The sequence below is a fragment of the Benincasa hispida genome, chromosome 1 (genome assembly GCF_027475165.1).
Source record: "Benincasa hispida cultivar pf3 chromosome 1, pf3_genome.v1.1, whole genome shotgun sequence".
Taxonomy (NCBI): Eukaryota; Viridiplantae; Streptophyta; class Magnoliopsida; order Cucurbitales; family Cucurbitaceae; genus Benincasa; species Benincasa hispida.
In genome coordinates, this window is record NC_143478.1 from 4373504 (window position 1) to 4393540 (window position 20037).

The 20037-nt window shown below is 33.2% G+C and overlaps 2 protein-coding genes across 5 annotated transcripts; both read left to right on the top strand.

The window, feature by feature from the left end:
* Positions 1-4720: 4720 nt before the first annotated feature.
* Positions 4721-6573, top strand: LOC120069243 (Nucleotide/sugar transporter family protein). The gene has a single exon (XM_039020958.2). It carries the CDS (start codon positions 4946-4948, stop codon positions 6200-6202), a length of 1257 nt encoding a protein of 418 aa, XP_038876886.1. The 5' UTR covers positions 4721-4945; the 3' UTR covers positions 6203-6573.
* An 8361-nt stretch (positions 6574-14934) lies between these two features.
* LOC120090299 (B3 domain-containing protein Os04g0386900-like) lies at positions 14935-19493 on the top strand. Of its 4 annotated transcripts, none has more exons than XM_090308801.1 (5): positions 14935-15075; positions 15275-15447; positions 17052-17428; positions 17585-17696; positions 19077-19493. In XM_090308801.1, exons 2-3 carry the CDS (start codon positions 15313-15315, stop codon positions 17358-17360), a joined length of 444 nt encoding a protein of 147 aa, XP_090164927.1. In that variant the 5' UTR covers positions 14935-15075; positions 15275-15312; the 3' UTR covers positions 17361-17428; positions 17585-17696; positions 19077-19493. The 4 variants fall into 4 exon arrangements, with proteins under 4 accessions (XP_090164927.1, XP_090164926.1, XP_038903804.1 ...); XM_090308800.1 differs by lacking the exon at positions 19077-19493 and adding an exon at positions 18314-18706; XM_039047876.2 differs by lacking the exon at positions 19077-19493 and having other exon boundaries at positions 17585-17895.
* Positions 19494-20037: the final 544 nt, after the last annotated feature.

Genomic DNA, 20037 nt, shown 5'->3' on the forward strand with positions numbered 1-20037 from the left:
TATCCAAATTATTGAATGTATCTGAAAGCATCTCATGTTCACGACCATCAAAATCCAACTCTTCAAATTCGTCATCCGTTTATGTTCTGAAGTCTCTGTACAGGTTGTTAGCCGTCATATATTCATTATCACATGGCGATGCAACTGACTCCGGATCAGGATCGATACGTTGAGTTGGATCTTCAAACTAGTTAAATGATGTATCAGGATCCACCCCTATCATACTTACATTTACATACAAATGCACTACATTTGGCACTGATATTGCCATCGAGAACATCAAGTTTATAGCTTGTGCATTCGAAATAGGGAATGACATATATCTTATTGATCTTGATGGTTCAAGATTGGGATGTCTATATATTATTTCTATCTGATTTTCTCTAATATCTACACTAAGTAACATCACAACCATTTGAATGAATTGTTTAAATACAATTCCATTATTCACATTTACAATAAAACTCCCACTTGGTGGTTGGTCATACTCAACTCCATCAATACCATCAATCATATTACCATTTGTAAATAACAAAAATCCCAATCATTTGCCTGCCATTTTCTAAAAAAAAAATCAATTTTTTGTATTATACTTTTTATAAGAAATATATTAAAAAATATTAAATTTTTTAGTTTATAAACATAAACTTTATAAGTTTTATGAACATCAGCTTTTTAAACATAACAATAAATTAAATTTTTTATAACTATTTTTAAACATAACAATAAATTAAACTTTTTATAACTATTTTTAAACATAACAATAAATTAAACTTTTTATAACTATTTTTAAATATAGTAATAAATTAAACTTTTTATAATTATTTTTAAAAATAACAATAAATTAAAATGAGGTAAACTTTTTTAAACTATTTTTTCAAATTTAATACAAAATAAAAAATTAAATTAAATTAAACTTTTTCAAACTACTTTAAACTATATTTTCAAAGTTAATACTAGAAAATATCAACTTATCACAATAAACATAACAACAATAATTTTCATATGAATAAACTAAAATTTTCAAACTATATTAAACTTTTGAAACTATACTAAACTTGTTATCTATCACAATAATTTTGTATTAAACTATAAATATCAACTTCTTAAACATAACAATAAACTAAACATTTTAACACTATAAATATCAAAGTTAATACTAAAGAAATCAAATATCATATGAATAAACTAAAATTTTCAAACTATATTAAACTTTTGAAACTATACTAAACTTGTTAACTATCACAATAGTTTTGTATTAAACTAAAAATATCAACTTCTTAAACATAACAATAAACTAAACATTTTAACACTATAAACATCAAAGTTAATACTAACTAAATCAAATATCATAAGAATAAACTAAACTTTTCAAATATCATAAGTTCAACTCACAGATTCGACGGTAGTTCTCTTTTTTCCTTCAAAGTGACAACGTTCACCCTTTTTTCCTGTTATTTGTTATCTGAAAACAATTACAAAATTTTTTTTTTAAAAAAAACTAGAATCTATAAAAAAAAAAATAATAATATAAGAACAAAAATAAAATTTATAATTATTCTTAAAAAATAAAAATTTAGTAGAGTAAGAACCAGTATAGTCGTGTGAGAATAATTTGTATTAAACGAAATACAAGAAGAGAAATGAAAATGGAAATAGGAGGAGAGGAAAATGATTTCGAAGGCTTATTTTCGAAGGCAGTGAGGAGGCAGTGAGCGAATCAAGGGGAAAGGAGTGAGCAAAATCAAGGGCAGTGAGTCTTCAAAAATTATTGAGGGGGTGATTGAGGAAAAATGGAGAGGATGGTGGTTTAAAAGGATGTAGGTCCATGGGTTTAGGGTGGTTGAAAAGGCATTAACGCTATGGCAGAGGGGCATGAATGCGCCAATGAATGCATGGAATCGGATAACGTCTTTGCATGCAGGGAATCGGAGCAGGGGCAACTTGGTGATATATATGCACTTTTTCAGACTTATGGAAAGTAAATAAAGTGAAGACGATTTCCATGCGACAGACCACGTCAGCTGACTGATTGACCGTTTAATCCATGTGGCATACTCAATCTCGCTCTCGCTCACAATCTCGCTCTCTGAATCTCACTCTCTCCTACAATCTCGCTTTTAATCTCGCTCTCTCCTACAATTTCACTTTTAATCTCGCTCTCTCCTACAATCTCGCTTTCAATCTCTCTCTCTCTTACAATCTGCTTCACCCACTTATCTTCCTTATCGAGGGTTGAAGTTTCGACTTATGTATGCCAGAACTTCAACCTTCGACAACCTAATATACAAAATTAGCGAGATTCCCTTCTAGAGCGAGATCCTCGTCACAAAATTAGCGAGATTTCCTTTTGCTTGTCGAGGGTTGAAGTTTCAACTTATGTATGTCGAAACTTCAACCCTCGATAACCCTAATTTACGTATTGTTTCCAAGTTTTTCTTTGTTTGTCGAGTTCTCAACGTTCGACCTCTACATTAGTCGAATCCTCAACCCTCGACTTCTAGCCTCGAAATCCCAAAACAACAATATTTCTCTAATAAATTTCAAAGCAACAATATTTCTCTAATAAGTTTTGAAAACAACAATATTAATATTAAAGGTCCATAGTAATTACACCGTACTCGAAAAAAAAAAAACTATTAATCGACCATACCAAGGACAATTTGGAGATTAAAAAATATATGTCATTTGAACAGCACACTTTTGCCAACAAAATCTTATTATTTCCATTTTTGACAAAAATCAAAAGGCACCCCTCGATTTTGATATAATTTTTATTTCGTCCAAGGTTTTAAAATACTACTCCTTTAGTCATTTAAGTTTTGAGATTAATTTTAATTTAGTTCTTATATTTTAAAATATTACAATTTTATTGTTAGAATTTAAGTATTTGTTTTAACTTAATCGCTACGTTTAACCCTGATTTGTTTAATAAATAATTACTTTCACTTTCAGTATTTACATTAATGTATATTAATTTATTTAAAATAAGTATGATTTACATTAATGTATATTAATTTATTTAAAATAAGTATGATTTACATTAATGTATATTAATTTATTTAAGATAAGTATGATTTACATTAATGTATATTAATTTATTTAAAATACGTATGAAGTGAAATTATAAGTTTACTTTTAATAGTGATGAAAATAATGAAATTTAATTAATTTTAATTATGTTGATTATTTTAGGTTGGTTAATATACATTGATACTGAAGACGATAAATTATTATTTGGTAAGAATTGGGATAAGTGTAAATTGGGACAAATTTGAAACAAAACTTAAATTGCAATGGTAAAATTGTAACATTTTGAATTGTATGGACTAAACTAAAACTTAAGAACTAAAAATATAATACTTTGGAATCTAGTGACCAAATGAAAATTATACCAAAATTTTATTTTCTTTCATAAATTATATGTTTGTATGAATGACCACAATTCGGTCGTGTTGACCTCGAATGAACCGGATTCTAAAATAATGAAATTTAACTTTTTACTTATGTCGTGAAGCATTCAGTTTCAAATCGTGTTGGCTAGTCTCTTTATTCCCTCTCAATCGTGCTCTTGTTTCTCTCTATCATTTCAAACACTGGAAGCATTGCAAATCATCACATTTCTTCTTCAAACTCTCACAATCATGAAAAACCATTGGAAGGTGGTTAAAAGCATAAGCGCAATGGTTCGTCGGAGTGCGAGCATGAACGATCGTTAGAGCAGGTGATGAATAGTTGGATGATAGCCACAAATGCAAGGGAGAGATGGAGGGAATAATGCAACACGAGTGCAAAGGAAGAGAAAGAAGTGTGAACGATAAGGATGGAGAAAGTAACAAATACAATCTAAGTAGTATGTGACTAAGTAAACAGTTAGTATTAATTGTTTTCAAATGGATCATTTGACATTAACACAAGCATAACACAAGCTGAATCATCGTGCAAAAAAACCCACGATCCTACAATATGCTACAAAACTTCCATTTCTAACAAATGTAACATCTTCATCATAAATGAATCAATTTTCACAAAATTTTAAATAAATTTCAGGCATGTGATATAAGTAAACAATTAGTATTTGTTGTTTCCAAACGGATCACTTGACAATAACACAAGGATAACATAAATTGAGTCATCAATACAAAAACCCCATGGCGTTACAATGTACTATAAAAGTTCCATTTTTAACCAATCCAACGTCTTTGTCATAAATGAATCAACTTCCACAATTTTTTTTTTTAAATTTCCATCTTACAAATATTTAAACTCAAGCAAGGCATAAATTGTAGGTAAAATATTAATTAAATAAATGAATAACCAATTTATAGTACAAAATTCGATGATGTAACAATTTAAACCATAAATTTTATTAAATGTATTAATTTCCACTCTCATTCATACTTCCCTTTCAAAACATCATGTGAGACTTAAAATCATACCAATTAAACAACTAAATCGTGAAACGTTTTAGATCATTTATTAAGATAATTTTTCAAAAGATGTTAATGGTTGATCAAATATAACACGTGTCTATATTTCTTCAAACCTTAGATTAACAAATTAAACTATAATTTTATTATTTTCTATAAAAAAAAATAATTTACATTCCAAACACACTATTATAATTCAGCCTCGTATAAGTTTTACTTAAATGGTGTAAATGGATTATTAATTATCGATAACAAATATAAAAAGAAAACAAAGGAGGTTTATTTATGGTTATTATTTATCTGAAGACCAGTGAAAAACGAGATCCAATAGAGGCAAGTGCAGAAATGGTCACAGTCACCGATGATAAAAATACGGCAACAAACAAAGCTTTGGAAAATGAACTTCACAGTCCAAAAACAAGTCATCTCTTCTACTTCAAACCACAGTTCGCCATTAAAGCCCTCTCCCTTTTTATCTCCAGATCTCGCAATTTTCCCTTTTAACCTCCATTAAAATGCTCTCCTCACACATCATATCTTCGAAAAACCCTCTTTCCACCAACCCCACTTCCCCCTTTTCCCCATTCTACCCAAATCTCCTCCCAACCGTCCGATCGAAATCCCCCAATCGCCCCAAAATCTCCACCTTCGCCACCGTTAATGGCGTCTCTTCAAAACCCACGTCTCAGATTCTCAATCCAATCCGCAAATCAAGCCGGTTCTGCAAAAATCCCGTGAACCCATTTGGGTTTCTTCCGTCCAAACCTAACTCCCATGTCCTCGCCGCCGCTGCCGCAGAAGGCGGCGATACCGCCGCCGATTCCGCCTCCAGCGGTAAAACATTTCAGCTCGCCATCGTCTTTGGTCTCTGGTATTTTCAGAACATAGTTTTCAATATCTACAACAAGAAGGTTCTCAACATTTTCCCTTTCCCATGGCTTCTTGCTTCGTTTCAACTCTTCGCTGGATCGGTTTGGATGCTCGTTCTTTGGTCCTTCAAGCTTCAGCCATGCCCTAAAATCTCAAAGCCCTTTCTAATCGCCCTCCTCGGTCCCGCTTTATTTCACACAATCGGCCATATCTCCGCCTGTGTTTCGTTCTCAAAAGTCGCTGTTTCTTTCACCCATGTCATTAAATCGGCTGAACCGGTCTTCTCGGTTCTATTCTCCTCGTTCCTCGGCGATTCGTATCCAATCCAGGTCTGGCTCTCGATTCTCCCCATTGTTTTTGGCTGTTCTTTGGCCGCCATTACTGAAGCTACCTTCAATTTTGAAGGTCTTTCAGGCGCCATGATCAGCAATGTAGGATTTGTGTTAAGAAACATTTACTCTAAAAGGAGCTTGCAGAACTTCAAGGAGGTTAATGGGTTGAATTTATATGGTTGGATTAGCATAATTTCTTTGTTGTATCTGTTTCCTGTGGCCATTTTCGTTGAAGGGTCCAAATGGGTTCAAGGATATCATCAAGCAATTGCTTCCATTGGAAATGCTTCAACATTATATATCTGGGTTTTGATTTCTGGAATATTTTATCATCTTTATAATCAATCTTCTTACCAAGCTTTGGATGAAATCAGTCCCTTGACATTCTCTGTTGGGAATACAATGAAGAGAGTGGTTGTGATTGTGGCTTCTGTGTTGGTTTTTAGAAATCCAGTTAGGCCTTTGAATGCTGTTGGTTCTGCCATTGCCATTTTTGGGACTTTTCTGTATTCTCAGGCAACCACTAAAAAGAGTGCTAAGAAGATTGAGGAAGGTGAAAAGAAGGATTGAGGATTGGAAGAATAAGAAGATTGAGGAAGGTGAAAAGAAGGATTGAGGATTGGAAGAATAAGAAGATATTGTTTGGCTTTCATGGAATTCCAATTATGTCTTTTGATCTTCTTCCTGGATTTTCTGTTCTTTTCTTGTTTAGTTCAGGGATGACTAAGCAGATGTTGTTGTGACTTGTGAGTTTAAGTTATGAAATTTAGGCTTTTGCAGCAATGGTTTTGAAAACTTATGGATCAATCTCTATGCTTTTTCTCTTTGAAGTTGTTGGGTTTGTGAGATGAGATCGATTGATCAGTTTTGTTTCTGTTGCTGTGTAAATGTTAACGTTTCATTAGTTCAAACAAGAAACTTAAACAATGTGAGATTATTGATGTTTTTGTGTTTTTTTTTTTTAAATTAAGTTTATTTCATCCACATTTTTTATAATAATTTACATCTTTATCAAGTAGAACGGTTGTATTATTAGTCAAATTTAAAAAAACAAAAACAACCTTTTGAAAACTACATTTTCTTTTAGTTCTTGGTGAAAAGTAGATAATAAGAAAATAAATTTGAAGTGGAAATAGTATCCGTGGTTTAATTTTCAAAAACAAAAACAAAAAAACAAAATGGTTACTAATTAAAAAACAAAATGAATACTAATGGTTACCAATAGGAAAAACAAAATAACTACCAAACGGGATCTTAATTATCAGTTTCATTGTATAAGCGTTTCTTTATTGGGAATGATTGTTGACAATACGAACATATCTCATAGTTCTAAGTTGTACAAATTTATTTGAAATGATGATGGAATCTGTCCAAAAATGTAAACTTAACCCAAATTACCAAACTCACCTACCTTTGTAGTTGTCGTCCATGGTTACGCACAAATACTTGGGTCTAGAATTATTTAATTTTAGGTTGCTCGTAAATTATCAATTGATCTAAAAATGAAAATCATTATTAAATGGAAATGAAATAACATTGCAAGGGTTTGAATATAAGACTTCTGACCAACTGGTATTATCTTAAATCACGGATTGACTCAAAAGTTTAAGTTATAGGTAAAGACAGATTTAACTCGTATTATCTAACAATCGCTAAGCATATTTTGACTAGATAATCTCTTTTATCAAGAGTTTAAATATTCAAATCTCTACCTCTACAAGTTGATATAACTTGTGAATGCTACTATTTTGGAATGTAATTTTTTTTATTTTATGTTTAAGAGAATGTTTTTATATTACTTTGATTTGATGGCATGATAAAAGGGAAAAAAGACATTTCCAACAACTCTACTTTAAAGTGTAGACTAACTTTAGGTTATTCCGTGTGTACTTCTAAAAAAATATTCCAACGTTTTATTCTTGAAGTAAATAAACATGAATGATATTTAGATGCTGGTATCTTTATGTTATTCCCTTTCGTTACTCATGTTAAAAAAAACAATTAAAATATTTTAAATAAAAAATAAGAATAATTTATTACACGATAAAATATGATTTGACTGTTTAATGGGATACACAATTATAGATGTTGTCTGAATACTCTAAATAATTTTCAAGCATGTTTAAGACGAAGTACCATCATTTGGTTTCTTTTTAATTAAAAAAAAAAGAAAGACATTGTGACCTTTTGTTTTCTATTTCTTAAAATTCATTATTAACTTATAAATATTGCCATCACTAGTTACTTTTAATATTTTTATTTTATAATTCTAACTTCTTCTTCTTTTTTTTTCTTTTTTTTTAATTTGGTATTGATTTTGAAAACATATTTAGAAACTAAATAACAAAAACAAATAAATCGATTAATGTTTATAAGCTTAGTGTGAAACCCGGATTTCTATTATTCCTTACTTAAGCAAGTGATTAAGGAAATTAACTAGGTAAAAGTTAAAATCTATGTTGAAGTGAAGGAAATTTCTAGGTGTTGAACAGATTTTCCTTGAGTGGTTGAGCTAAGCTTAAATCCCTGAAAATTGACTAAGTGTTGGACTAGGCATTGCTATGCATTGGCCACAAGATCTTGGAAAGAGTATTTGGGCAAAGGAAAAATTTGAAAATTTGGCTAAGTATAGAATGTTGTGTGGGATGCGTTGGAAGGGACCAATGCATTGGAAGAGGTTGTGTTGATGCGTTGGAAGGGTTGTTGGTGGATGGCATGCAGCCGAAGGAAGGAAAATGGAAGTGATGCGTTGAAGGGTTGGATGGCACAAGGGTAGGCGAGAACACGGGCAAGGCGTGCGGTATGCGTCGAGCGCCCATGCGTTGAGCAGGCCAAGCGCTGCCAGACGCCCAGCCATGCGTCGAGCAACCTCGGCCAAACTGCCCAGGCATGCGTCGATGCACTCAGCCCATGCGTCGAGCGCTGGCGTGCAAGCCAAGCGCCCCATATGCCGAGCGAGCCGAGCACGCATGCATCGTTGCCCAGCACCCATGCTACACGCGCCATACGTTGGTGACTAGCGCACATGCCAAGCACCATGCATCGATGCCAAACGAACGATGCGTTGATGCCGAGTGAACTGTGCATCAAGGACGAGCGACCATCCTATGTGTTGGTGATGGCTGGCTCTTGCAATGGCTAAGTTGGATTGTGATGGTAGTGAGATGGTTTGCACGATGGATACGTTGGACAAAGGCCATGCGATGAGCTAGGTTGGATGCGTTGGACGATGGATGCATTGGATACGTTGGAGTTAGATGCCTTGGATACGTTGGATGCGTTGGATGTTGGATGCGATGGATGCGATAGTGCAATACTATGCGTTGGTGATGTGCTATGCATTGATTATAGGATATGCATTGAGTATGGACTATGCGTTGAACATCCAAGAGTTGGACACATATAAAGGATGAGATCACCTAAAAAAAAAAGGTCATTAAACCATGTGTCTTCTTGGGAGGAAAGCCCTAAGCCTTAAGAATTTGAGGTGGTGACATCAGATTGGAGGCTCATGCGTTGGCAATGTGGGAGGAAGATACTTAGCTTGCGTTGATCACTGCATTGCGTTGATGGGGTGAAAAGGAGACACTTGGCCATGCAGCCAAGTAGGTGGTGTCAACTCTGGAGAAGGTTTGGACACCTATAAATAGGGCCAAAAGACTTCATTTTTAGATCACAATTCAAAAATACCGTAAAAAGAGTGGGAGAGTTGAACAAACCTTGCGTTGGAGCCAAATCCATGCGTTAGTCATAGAGGACGCATTGGACAGTAAGGTCTGAAGAGGACGCATCAACTTGAGACGAGGAGTTCTCCCAATTTACTCGTGCATTTAGAGTGATTCCAAAGCCACCTGAAAGCTATGAAAGTCTAGTTTTCAGGGTAGGGCTTCCAGAGGAAAATCTCAAAGGTAACGGACTGGAAACTGAGAAGAAGACAGAAGGGTCAGGCTGTTAGATCAGCTTGGGCCAGTCTTGAATATTCTGTGATTCCGGAAAAACCACGAGAATTTCTGAGCTCAAATTTTAAGGTAAGATTCCTGAGACATTTTAGAATATTTTTGTAGAAGGAAGTATCTCAAAATAAATTTTATAACTATGAGTAATCTAATCTGTAAGTTGAATTTGGATTCTAGTGGTAAAAATGGAGCCCGAGGTAGAAAATGGAGCTACTAGAAAAGCTCCTAAGCAATCAAGGTGAGTGTTTACTTAGTTTTATGTGTTGATATGTGGATAAATGCATATATAAAGTGCCAAATGTATGGTTATGATGCTATGTTCTTGCCATTATATTGTTTGTAAAATTTCTATGGAAACTGAGATTATACCCAGATTACATAAGTTAGCATGCTTAACAAAAGGTGCTTGACGGGAAAATATAGTCGGCCTCGGTCGGCGGGAAATAATAGTCGGTGACGACCGGCGGGAAATATAGTCAAGTACCTAAGCATGACTAGCGGGAAAATAATTGTCGATGTGCACATTGGCGGGAAAAGTGGGTTATAGGAAAGTTTCCATAAAAGTTGTGATGATTGATAATGTGTCCATGATATGAGCATGCCACGTATAGCATGGAACTAGAGGATGTTGATTGAATGAATATATACATGATCATGCATAAATTATACTGGAATTATGATTATGTGATTGATTTCCCAAAAATATGATTTGCAAAGTAATTATTATTCTAAAAGAACCATTCACTGGGCTTAGTAGCTCACACTTTTCCAAATGTTTGCTTATACCCCCCAGGTAGCAAAAGGTGAGGAGTTCCAGGGTGTTGCTAAGGTCAAGGTTTGCCACGTGCCACAGTTACACTTTCGGAGGGTTTTACAGTTGGTTGTTGTTGTAAACTTGTATTTAAGTCTTGGAGTTGTAAGAACATCACATTGTTGTAATGAAATGGGCCTACTTAATCAATTGATTATTCAATTTGTACATTGGTATCAGAGTTATTTCTGCAAGAGTTATTAGGCAGTAAGTGTCAACCAAAGAGTTGATAACTATTGCCAGTCATGCCCTTCCTTAGGCTTGGAGGGTGGTCTGGGGCAGGGTGTGACACTTAGTTTTAGAAACAAGAGACAAAAAAAAAAAAAAAAAAAACCCAAATGCTTTGGACCAAAATAAAATTTTTATAAGTTAAGTAATTCTACACAATTAATTGAGAGTGTCTATTATAGTTACTTGAATCATTTATTCATTTTTAAATGTTCAACACTTTTTAATCTTAGTAAATAAAAACAACTTTAAAACACTTGGATTAATTTAAGAATCAAATTTGAAAAATATATGTAACAATCTCAAGAGGTTTTATGTTGGTATGCTCAACCCGTTGGCTATTTTTTAAGGTAAACTTCGATGCGGCTTTTTGGATGGCAAATTGGATATCGAAGCCATTATTCATGACAAATAATGGTAAGATTATGTCTGCTTAGGAGAGTCGCTTCTCCATGACAGAGTTATGTGGAGCTTGCTGAAGCTATAACTATGTTTCGTGATCTGTTTAAAGCTTTCAAGGTTTGTATTTCACAACTGTGAACTGAAACAAAATTCTCTAAACCTTTTTTATCGAGAATACTAGATATGCAAACGAGATTTGGGCTTTTGTTAACGTCATTTAAGATCTCCACATCTATGGTTTTGTCCATGGTCTCCTTTTGGTTAATCGCATGAGTAATTCTGTTGTGTATGAGTTAACTTCCCATGCTCGTAAATCTCAGTCCTCGGCTATATGGTTCGAAAACCATCTTTCATGGGTGGATTATACTCTTCCTTTTTATTTGTTGCGTCTTTAGTCCTTTTTTTTTTTTTTTGAGAAAAATACACATTTGGTCCATAAGTTTTGTTCTATTTAGTCCATAGGTTTCAAAATGCTACACATTCAGTCATTAATTTTTTAGTTTCGTTTCAATCTAGTCCATATGTTGTACAATCTCGTCCAGATCGCCTACCTAATCGTCTAGTAATCACGAACAGTCTCCTCCTAGAACAAGCACCCATCGACACCACCACTTGGTAATCTTGGTATTCTCAGAGTGAGAATCCAGGAGGTGTGGGATCTGTTGGATTTGATAGAGGGATGGAGGAAGGAAACGATCGTACTACACGATCAAGCAAGTGGGAGAAGGTATTGTCTATCGCATAGACTGTGAATGTTTGATCGTTTAGTAAATCTCGCTAGTACATGATCATCATTTAGTAAAACACGTTGGATCGTCTATACGATCATTTAGTAAGTGTCGCTCTATCGCTGGATCGTTTACACGATCATTTAGTAAGTGTCGCTATACACGATCGTTTAGTCTCTTGCTTGAAGGCTATCGTGTAGTCTCTCGTGAGCTAAACGATTAGTAATGCAACTAATGATGTGGTTTTACAAAATGAAAACTCTTTTCATTTTATCCTTCGGTCATTCAAAACTGAAAATAACCTCCCACTTTCACGGTTAATGAAAAAAATAACCAGCCACATTTATCGTATAATTGTTTTAATTATAAATAAATATAATAACTAACTTATCCTATTATATTTATAACCTATAATTTTAATATCACATCACATGTAATATTTAAACCATAGTTATTTTCTCCTTTAATTAATATAAATCATATTTATATCAAATCCTTCAATAAATGTATCGCATATATCATATCAATTATATCACATATAATTTAACTAATTTATTTATATCATATATAATCAAATTCTCTATTGTTAATTTGAACACTTCAAACTAACCCAAAAACTTACTCTCAGCTTGAATCCATTGAGCTACCAAAGGGACCTTATGGATATGTAGCTTGAAGCTCCAACAGTACGTGAATAACTGATTTAACTCTTTAATCACGAAATTCATCATCTGTTAACTGTCGGACACTCCATCAAAGACCGATAGTTGCACTATTCTCACTATAGATATATTTATGTATCAATTGGATATAACCAATCAACAATACGATAACCTTTCACATGTCGTTTGTAAGTATAGTTGGGCTAATTTACCGTTTTGCCCTTATAGCTACATCTAACTCTTTAAGTACCACTGATTCTTCTAATGAACAATGAACACCTCTCGGGCCATGAGAAAGTGTGTGGCGCCACATCGTTCAAGCCTCGGAATCAACCCTTAAGGAAGCAATCTATCTACTTACCCCTACTTCAGGAAAGGAATGAAATCCATATCGTATAGCTGAGTTCTCAGCTCCTCAATCAAATGAATCCCCAAAGTGGTAGGTTTGAGTCGGCAATCTAGCCACTTGCACCATGCAAATCAAATGACTGCCCTCGTAGGCAAGAATTCTCAACTCATTCAAGATTAAATGTCATGTTACCTATAGTCATCCTAGTAAAATGAAATCTATCATGAACGGTGTTATATAACGAGACTAAACATTTCGTGGTCCGGTCTTATACAAACTCCTTTGTATAGGACACCCCCGCTCACATGTCTCCACATGAATGATCAGGATCAGACCATTTGTAGCACTTTTTCAATACTTGTAACATCTACAAAGCAAGTCGTATCCGTAGTGTCATCAGGATAAGGTTTCCCTCCTTTATCCATATACTACAAACCACTTAGGTTATCACTTAAGGCATGATCCACTTGTATGTCTCCACATGCATGTTTAAGTTACAACGATAAACAAGGATCTTAGTTTATTGGTTTGTGGTAAATGCAACTAAAATATCTCATATTTCATAGATAACATTGAAGAAAATATCTCATATTATTACATTACAAACGTTTGTTCGTATAGGTGTTTACAAACTACAGGACCCTACGAGATTTAAGGTATCAACCCCAACATATGTTTCAAAATGCTACAAGTTTACTGTTGACATCCGAGTTTTGCTTCAATTTTGTCTTTATATTTCAATATTTACACTTTTAAGCCTTTTTTTTTTTTTTTGGTTAAATACCCACTTTATGTCTTTGGAGTTGATAATGTTAATATATTAAAAATCATTAAAAAAATTGTAATTAATTAGTTTCACTAGTTTTATCACTTTTAAAATTGATTTTGAAATTTCACTTCATAATCATTTTTAATTAATTGTAGAAACTAATGTCAATATTGAAAGTGACTATTTAATGAAGAATTGAAGTTAGAAAATTAAAATCTTAAAACCCAATGATCACATTGAAACAAACGTTAAATCTCAAGAGTAAAATTTAAACATTTTGAAACTTATGGACTAAATCGAAACAAAACTCAAAACTTAAAGAATAAATGTGCAACATTTTAAAACATATGAATCAAATAGAAATTAGAGTAAAAACTTATTTTGGACCAAAAAGTTATTATTATTATTTTTTTCAATATGATATACTAAAAAAATAAAATTATTTAAAATGACAAAACTGCTGAAAATATTCACAAATAATAACAAAATATTTTGCGAAATGAATAAATATTTAAATATGATTTAAATATATAAAGATGATTATTGTGCAAGACTATTATCTGTATCTGTCATGACACATAAATGCAAATATTAATCTATCGCGATTTATTACAGATAAACAGTGAATTTTTGCTATATTTATAAACATTTTTGTTTTTTTTTTTTTTTAATATTTGAACCAAACACCTAAAAAAACCCACAGGGTATTTCCCCATCCCTAGCTTATATATATATATATATATATATATATAACTATTTGTAATAATTTAATTGGAGACGGGAACGGGGCGAGGATACCCTCCTGTCCCTACCCCATCCCTAACTGTGGACTTGGTTAGATCCCCAGTTTGACCCCATTCCTAATCAAATCGGGGATTTGGAGCGGAGACTCGACCCCGCGCGGGGATTTTTGCCAACCCTACTCTTAACCACGTTTTTTCTTTAAATATTTCATTTTACACCGTATTGTTAATATCTATTAATTAATTTAAAGTAATTATAAAGTAAAATTTAAAATTTATTTTTAATAGTGACAAACACATGGTGAAACTTAATTAATCATAATTATTTTTATTTATTTTAAATTACTTAATATACATCAACACTAAATATGAAAAATGAGTATTTAACGAAAAACCAATGTTAAAAGTGTAATATTGAAATTAAGGGATTAAATTGAAACAAAACTTAAATCTCAAAGATAAAATTATAATATTTAGAAACATTTGACTAAATTGAAATTAAACTCGAAACATAAAGACTAAATGTCCAATATTTTGAAACTCAAAGGCCAAATGAACTAAACAATCAAAAAGGCATTTTCCAAACATATACATATATATAGTATATGTATGTGTATATATATGTATGTATGTGTATTCATTAAGAACCCTTTTTCTTAGCTCGTTAAAATACATTAATCCACTATCATATCAAACAAAATGAGGGCCTAATTCCCGTCCCTTTCTCAAGAATGAATGTTCTGAAGAAGGTACGACGACTGAGTGTCCCACCATCTGCTTGCTTCGAGCTCACTGGTTAGTGAATACTGATCTATTTTCTCCTTTGAATTCCGTTTCCCCTTTGTTCATTCTCCACATTTTGTTTGGATTCCCAGAGAAAACTCGTTTAATTTTACCTTAATTTTTGGTTGCATTTGTTCTGCCAACATTCGTCATTTGCAGGTTTTTTTCCCCGACCTGTAATCATTAATTTTATCCGTTTCCCCTTTCGCAGGCGTCTGCAAGTGATTTGTACTGAAAACAGGTCTCCAGATGCAGTCACAAAGGAAACCTCCGACAGAGCTTCCAACAATGGAGCCGCAAGATGGAGAAATTTTGCCACTTTCAGGCAAACCCTACCATGCTTTTATTCTTTCTAAATCGCATGTCGCTCCCATATGTAGTTTGGTAAGTTCTTCCTCTCATGAAAATCACTCAGAAATTTGAGAATAGTTAGAGCTACAAAAGGTAAACTGGATTAACTAGAAAGTAGAAACTTGTTTATCAGCTTGGATTATGTAAGGCTGAAATTTTAAAGTCAATACAACATAGGTTACTTACAAGTTGACGTTGTAACAAACAAATTAACTTAATATCAACACAAAGATGGGTAACCTAGTTTGGTGCAATATCACCTACTTTGAAGTAGTGTGCTCCGTGGAAGGAAACTTCTAAATAATTACAATGAAGTACATTCTGATAAACCCCCTCTACAGTGACTCACGTACAACTTACTTTCTAGTTTCAACTTGCACTCTTCCTAAGTTTGAAAAAGTTTGAGATCCACTTACTTCCACAAATATGCATCTCCCAAGTTTTGTTTGATATCCCTCGAAACAAACTTACTTAGGGTCCTCCAAAGTGTGAGCTCCCTTGCCTTTATAATATACCTTTTTCTAAGCTAAGTATGAGATCTCCTCAATACAATAGAACTTAGGCTCCTCTCAGTATGAGATATACTTAGAGTCCTTCTAAGTGTGAGCTCCCCTCACCTTTGTAAAATAGTTTTTCTCAAGCTAAATGAGATCCCTTCAATATAATAGAACTTAGGCTCCTCTCAATATGAGATGTACTTTTTTTTCACTTACATTGATTGATAATAGACGAACACGCTTCAACCTAGTCTAAATGACTAATGACAACACCCTCAACAACGTGGTTCACAAAGTTCAGTATTAGTACATAAGAGAGTTCAACGTGAATGATCTCTAAAATACTTAACATATGTGTTTTCTAATTCAAAGGGCCTAACCCCAACAAAAGCAAAAACCACAAATATATATGGCGCAACCTTGAGGAGATATTCATACACGGAAAAAATACTTTCTTCCAGACTAGGAAAGAAAGCTTGCAAATATGCACTACGTGCAATAGCAAACGAGGAAAAAAATCTTCAAGCAGATTCTGCACGACATGGAACATGATGTATGACATAGTACCAGACATGTTACAGAACGTGTTGTTCAAGTTTTGCCTGTAATAAGATCAGTCAATCAAACTACAGTATCAGTGGTCAATCTAGAATGTAGTTGACTAGTTTGGGGGATCATCGATGGTTTTGGCATCGTTTTTGTTATTATTATCTCTTAAAGAAACATTTGAAGAGAAACTTGCAAGATTAGCTAGCCTGGAAAGTGGAAACTACTATAAAAAATAGGTTAGAACAAAAATTTTGTGAAAATGGGTTCTGAATCTACTCTAAACGTTGGTCTTTTGTTATTTGATTTTTTTGAAAAATAATATTAATTTAAAGACTTTTATTCATTCCTAAATCACATGCACAGTAACATTAACTTTTAGGGATCGTTCAATCACAAATCTAAACAAATATAGTTTTGAAAACAAAAACAAATTATCATTAAAACAGCCATCACTTTTCTGTTCTGAATCCCAATTCTTAGGATTTGACAGTACCCAATTCTTAGCTAATGCCAAATGCTCAAATTGGGCATTTTTTAAGCATGTGACTAAATCAGATTAACTATGAAATTCTATCGTATCTTTATTTGTAGGTTTTGCCAGCTAAATTCCATTCTATTTTACCTGCTATTGTAATCCCTGCGGTTCTTTTCTGTCAAGGCAAGAAATGGACGATAGATTATTATGGGAACCGACGTGGTAAGGCACTCGATACAAAACAGTGGAGGAAATTTGTTAATGATAACCGTCTCAAGTCTGGAGATGCTTGTGTATTTGAGCTCATGGAATGCAGCAGCAGCATACTTAAATTTAGAGTTCAAATTCTCAGAGGTGACATACCTTTCCAGCTGCACGACAAGTTCAGTGGGGAGACGAAAGACACCCCCATATACCTCGAGTAGCTTCCCTTTCTGTGGTTCCTTACTTTTCAAAAGTTCTGACTTGCCGACATCATATCCACTTGATATTTGTAAGTAGATACATAATCCTGTTTTTATTATCTCATGAATGTACAAGTGAAAAGGTTTTCCAAATTTCATGATTTGTTTTTCTCTTTTCATTCTATATTTCATTTTCTTTGCAACTGAATTCTGAACCAGAGGGAACCTTCAAATACATGTTTTAGGAAGCAGGGAGAAACCAGACATGGAACAACTCATGCTTACTCATCCCCCTTCTTGTACCGTGTGTTGTTGCAACATCATTAACCATGACTGCTGAAAAGAGTAGACATTAAGGCAAGCATAAATTAGACCATTATATTTTATTGGATGATACAATATTAAATTTACTTTCATCCATCAGCTTAAACTTTTGGGTCAATCAACGATTTAACATAGTATCTTAACAGGTGGTCAAAGAGATCATGTATTCGAACTCTTGTAATGTTATGTCGTTCCTAGTTAATATTGATTTTCATTTGTTGGATCTTCTACATATTTCAAGCTCACAATTGAGTCAATTTATCTTCATTCATCAACTTAAACTTTTAGGTCAATCAGTGATTTAACATATTTTAGTAATGTATTTCTTGAGTTTTATCAACATGGATGTTCTTAGTGCAAACATTATATTGCCATCTGATGTCTTGCTGGAGAGTTTTGGGTTGAAGGGGAAGTGGTTCATCCATTACCCTGTCAGAATGTTGACTAAATTACTATATACTTTCATGATCTTTAGATGTCAGTGCTTCAAATATGCATATGCACACAAAGACGTTCCAAGACTCAATATTTTTTTCCCATCGTTATGTTCATATTGTTGTTGAAATCTCGAATTGCAATTTATTTTTCTCCTTGTATTCCTTCAACCTTCTGTGGTGAAATCTTGACGCCATAAATCTTCATGTTTCCAGCTCCAGATTGCCCCAACATTATCATTGTCATCGTTCTACATTGATATAACTATTGTTTGACATCATTTCCGAGTTTGGTATGAAAACTTTTCGAAATCCACCAGATTGCCCTACTGATGTACTGGAGACTTTTGTATGTAGACATTTTCTTCTATGCATGACGGTAATTCAAGCTTAAATCTTAGAAGTAATTGTTTGTAAAGGATTAAAGACTAGGATAATTGTTGAAGTACTATAGACCTTAGATTATTAACTCTGAATTTGAGTTTGCTGTTGTTGTATTGTATGAAGTGAATGCATATGCATTTACAGCCAGTGTATTAATTCCACTAATGAGTAATTTCTACTTTGAAGTTTACCACTCCTGATAAACAGGAGAAAACGATTCAGACATATAAATCACACAAAATCATGATTTTCTGTCTTTCAATTGCATGAATGTACTTTGAACTTAGCAACCAATGTAATATTTCGGTACAATATATTCACTCAAATATTTTTCTTAACCTTTTTGAGAAAGGTATCGCTTAGTCGAAACATTAAAAAGAATTAAATCGACGGCTAGTCATTGATGTGAAAGATGATGAATGTAAATTAGTAACTTATTCAATATGATATTTGAAAAAAAAATTATTTTCTCTTTTCTCTTCCTATGCATATATTCTCTCTCCAATAATACGTTTCATATCTTCTATCTCCCATAATTCACATCCATTAGTTCCTCTTCTCTCTCTTTTCTCCTTTCCAACGGCATGAGTTGCAGGTTGTAAATGACGGCATGAGGGCGAATTGATAATGCTACATGAGATGACACAAATGGCTCAGGACAAATTGATGACATGGACGGCGTGGGGCAAATCACGGTGACAGGTTGAACAAATTCGGTGGGGGAGCAAATCCGGTCGACGACGATGGGGTGAGTAGGTCCAATCGACGTTATGGAGAGAGATCCGTGGCGACCTTCGCTGAAGAAGGAGAAGAGATGAAGATGGAGGATTATGTGTTATAAACTCCCATATAAAGATGGACTTTATTTTTTTTTTCTTCTTTTATATATATATATATATAAAAGCCAAAAAAGCCAATAAATTGATACATGAAACCATAGAAAATATAAAAAATTACAATAAATTCATTTTCTCTCTCTAATTGATAAATGAGAAAAACTATGTTAAATGCATTTTCTCTCTTTTATAATAAATGTATTTTCTCTCTTCATCATTAAAGTAGCTTCGCAAATAAGAAATATATATATAAAAAGTGAATATAAATAAATATAAAAAAGAGTAAAACTATCCAAAAATAACACTAAAAACATTCTTAAAAAAAATCAGATTTAAAAACATTTATAAAAATATATAGCAAAAGATGACTTCTTATGTAAAAATCCCTTTTAAAATTGAAGAAGCTAAATTAAAATATGTCAACCACTATTTAACATGATAAAAAATTTAGTGATATATTAGATATTTTCAAAATCTATAGGCCTCTTGGGCACTAGCTTAAAAGTTTTGACAACTTTTAATTTATAGGATGATAGAGGTTGCGCTAAAAAAAAATGAAGAAATTGGATTTGGAGGCTACAAATACATATGACCAATATTGGTTGTTTTTTCAAAGATGAAAAATGGTGGTTGCGTTTTCAATTCCTAAGATGGTTTAATAGATATTAGATAAAAATGTCTCAGTGACTAATAGGTATTATGATTCAAACTTTCTCTCAT

What these genes read in the sequence shown, in the direction of transcription:
- LOC120069243 (XM_039020958.2), top strand. Translation starts at nt 4,946, where the DNA reads ATGCTCTCCTCACACATCATATCTTCGAAAAACCCTCTTTCCACCAAC.
- LOC120090299 (XM_090308801.1), top strand. Translation starts at nt 15,313, where the DNA reads ATGCAGTCACAAAGGAAACCTCCGACAGAGCTTCCAACAATGGAGCCG. An exon ending in TCGCTCCCATATGTAGTTTG is followed by an intron (nt 15,448 to 17,051) that starts GTAAGTTCTTCC and finishes CTTTATTTGTAG; the next exon opens with GTTTTGCCAGCTAAATTCCA.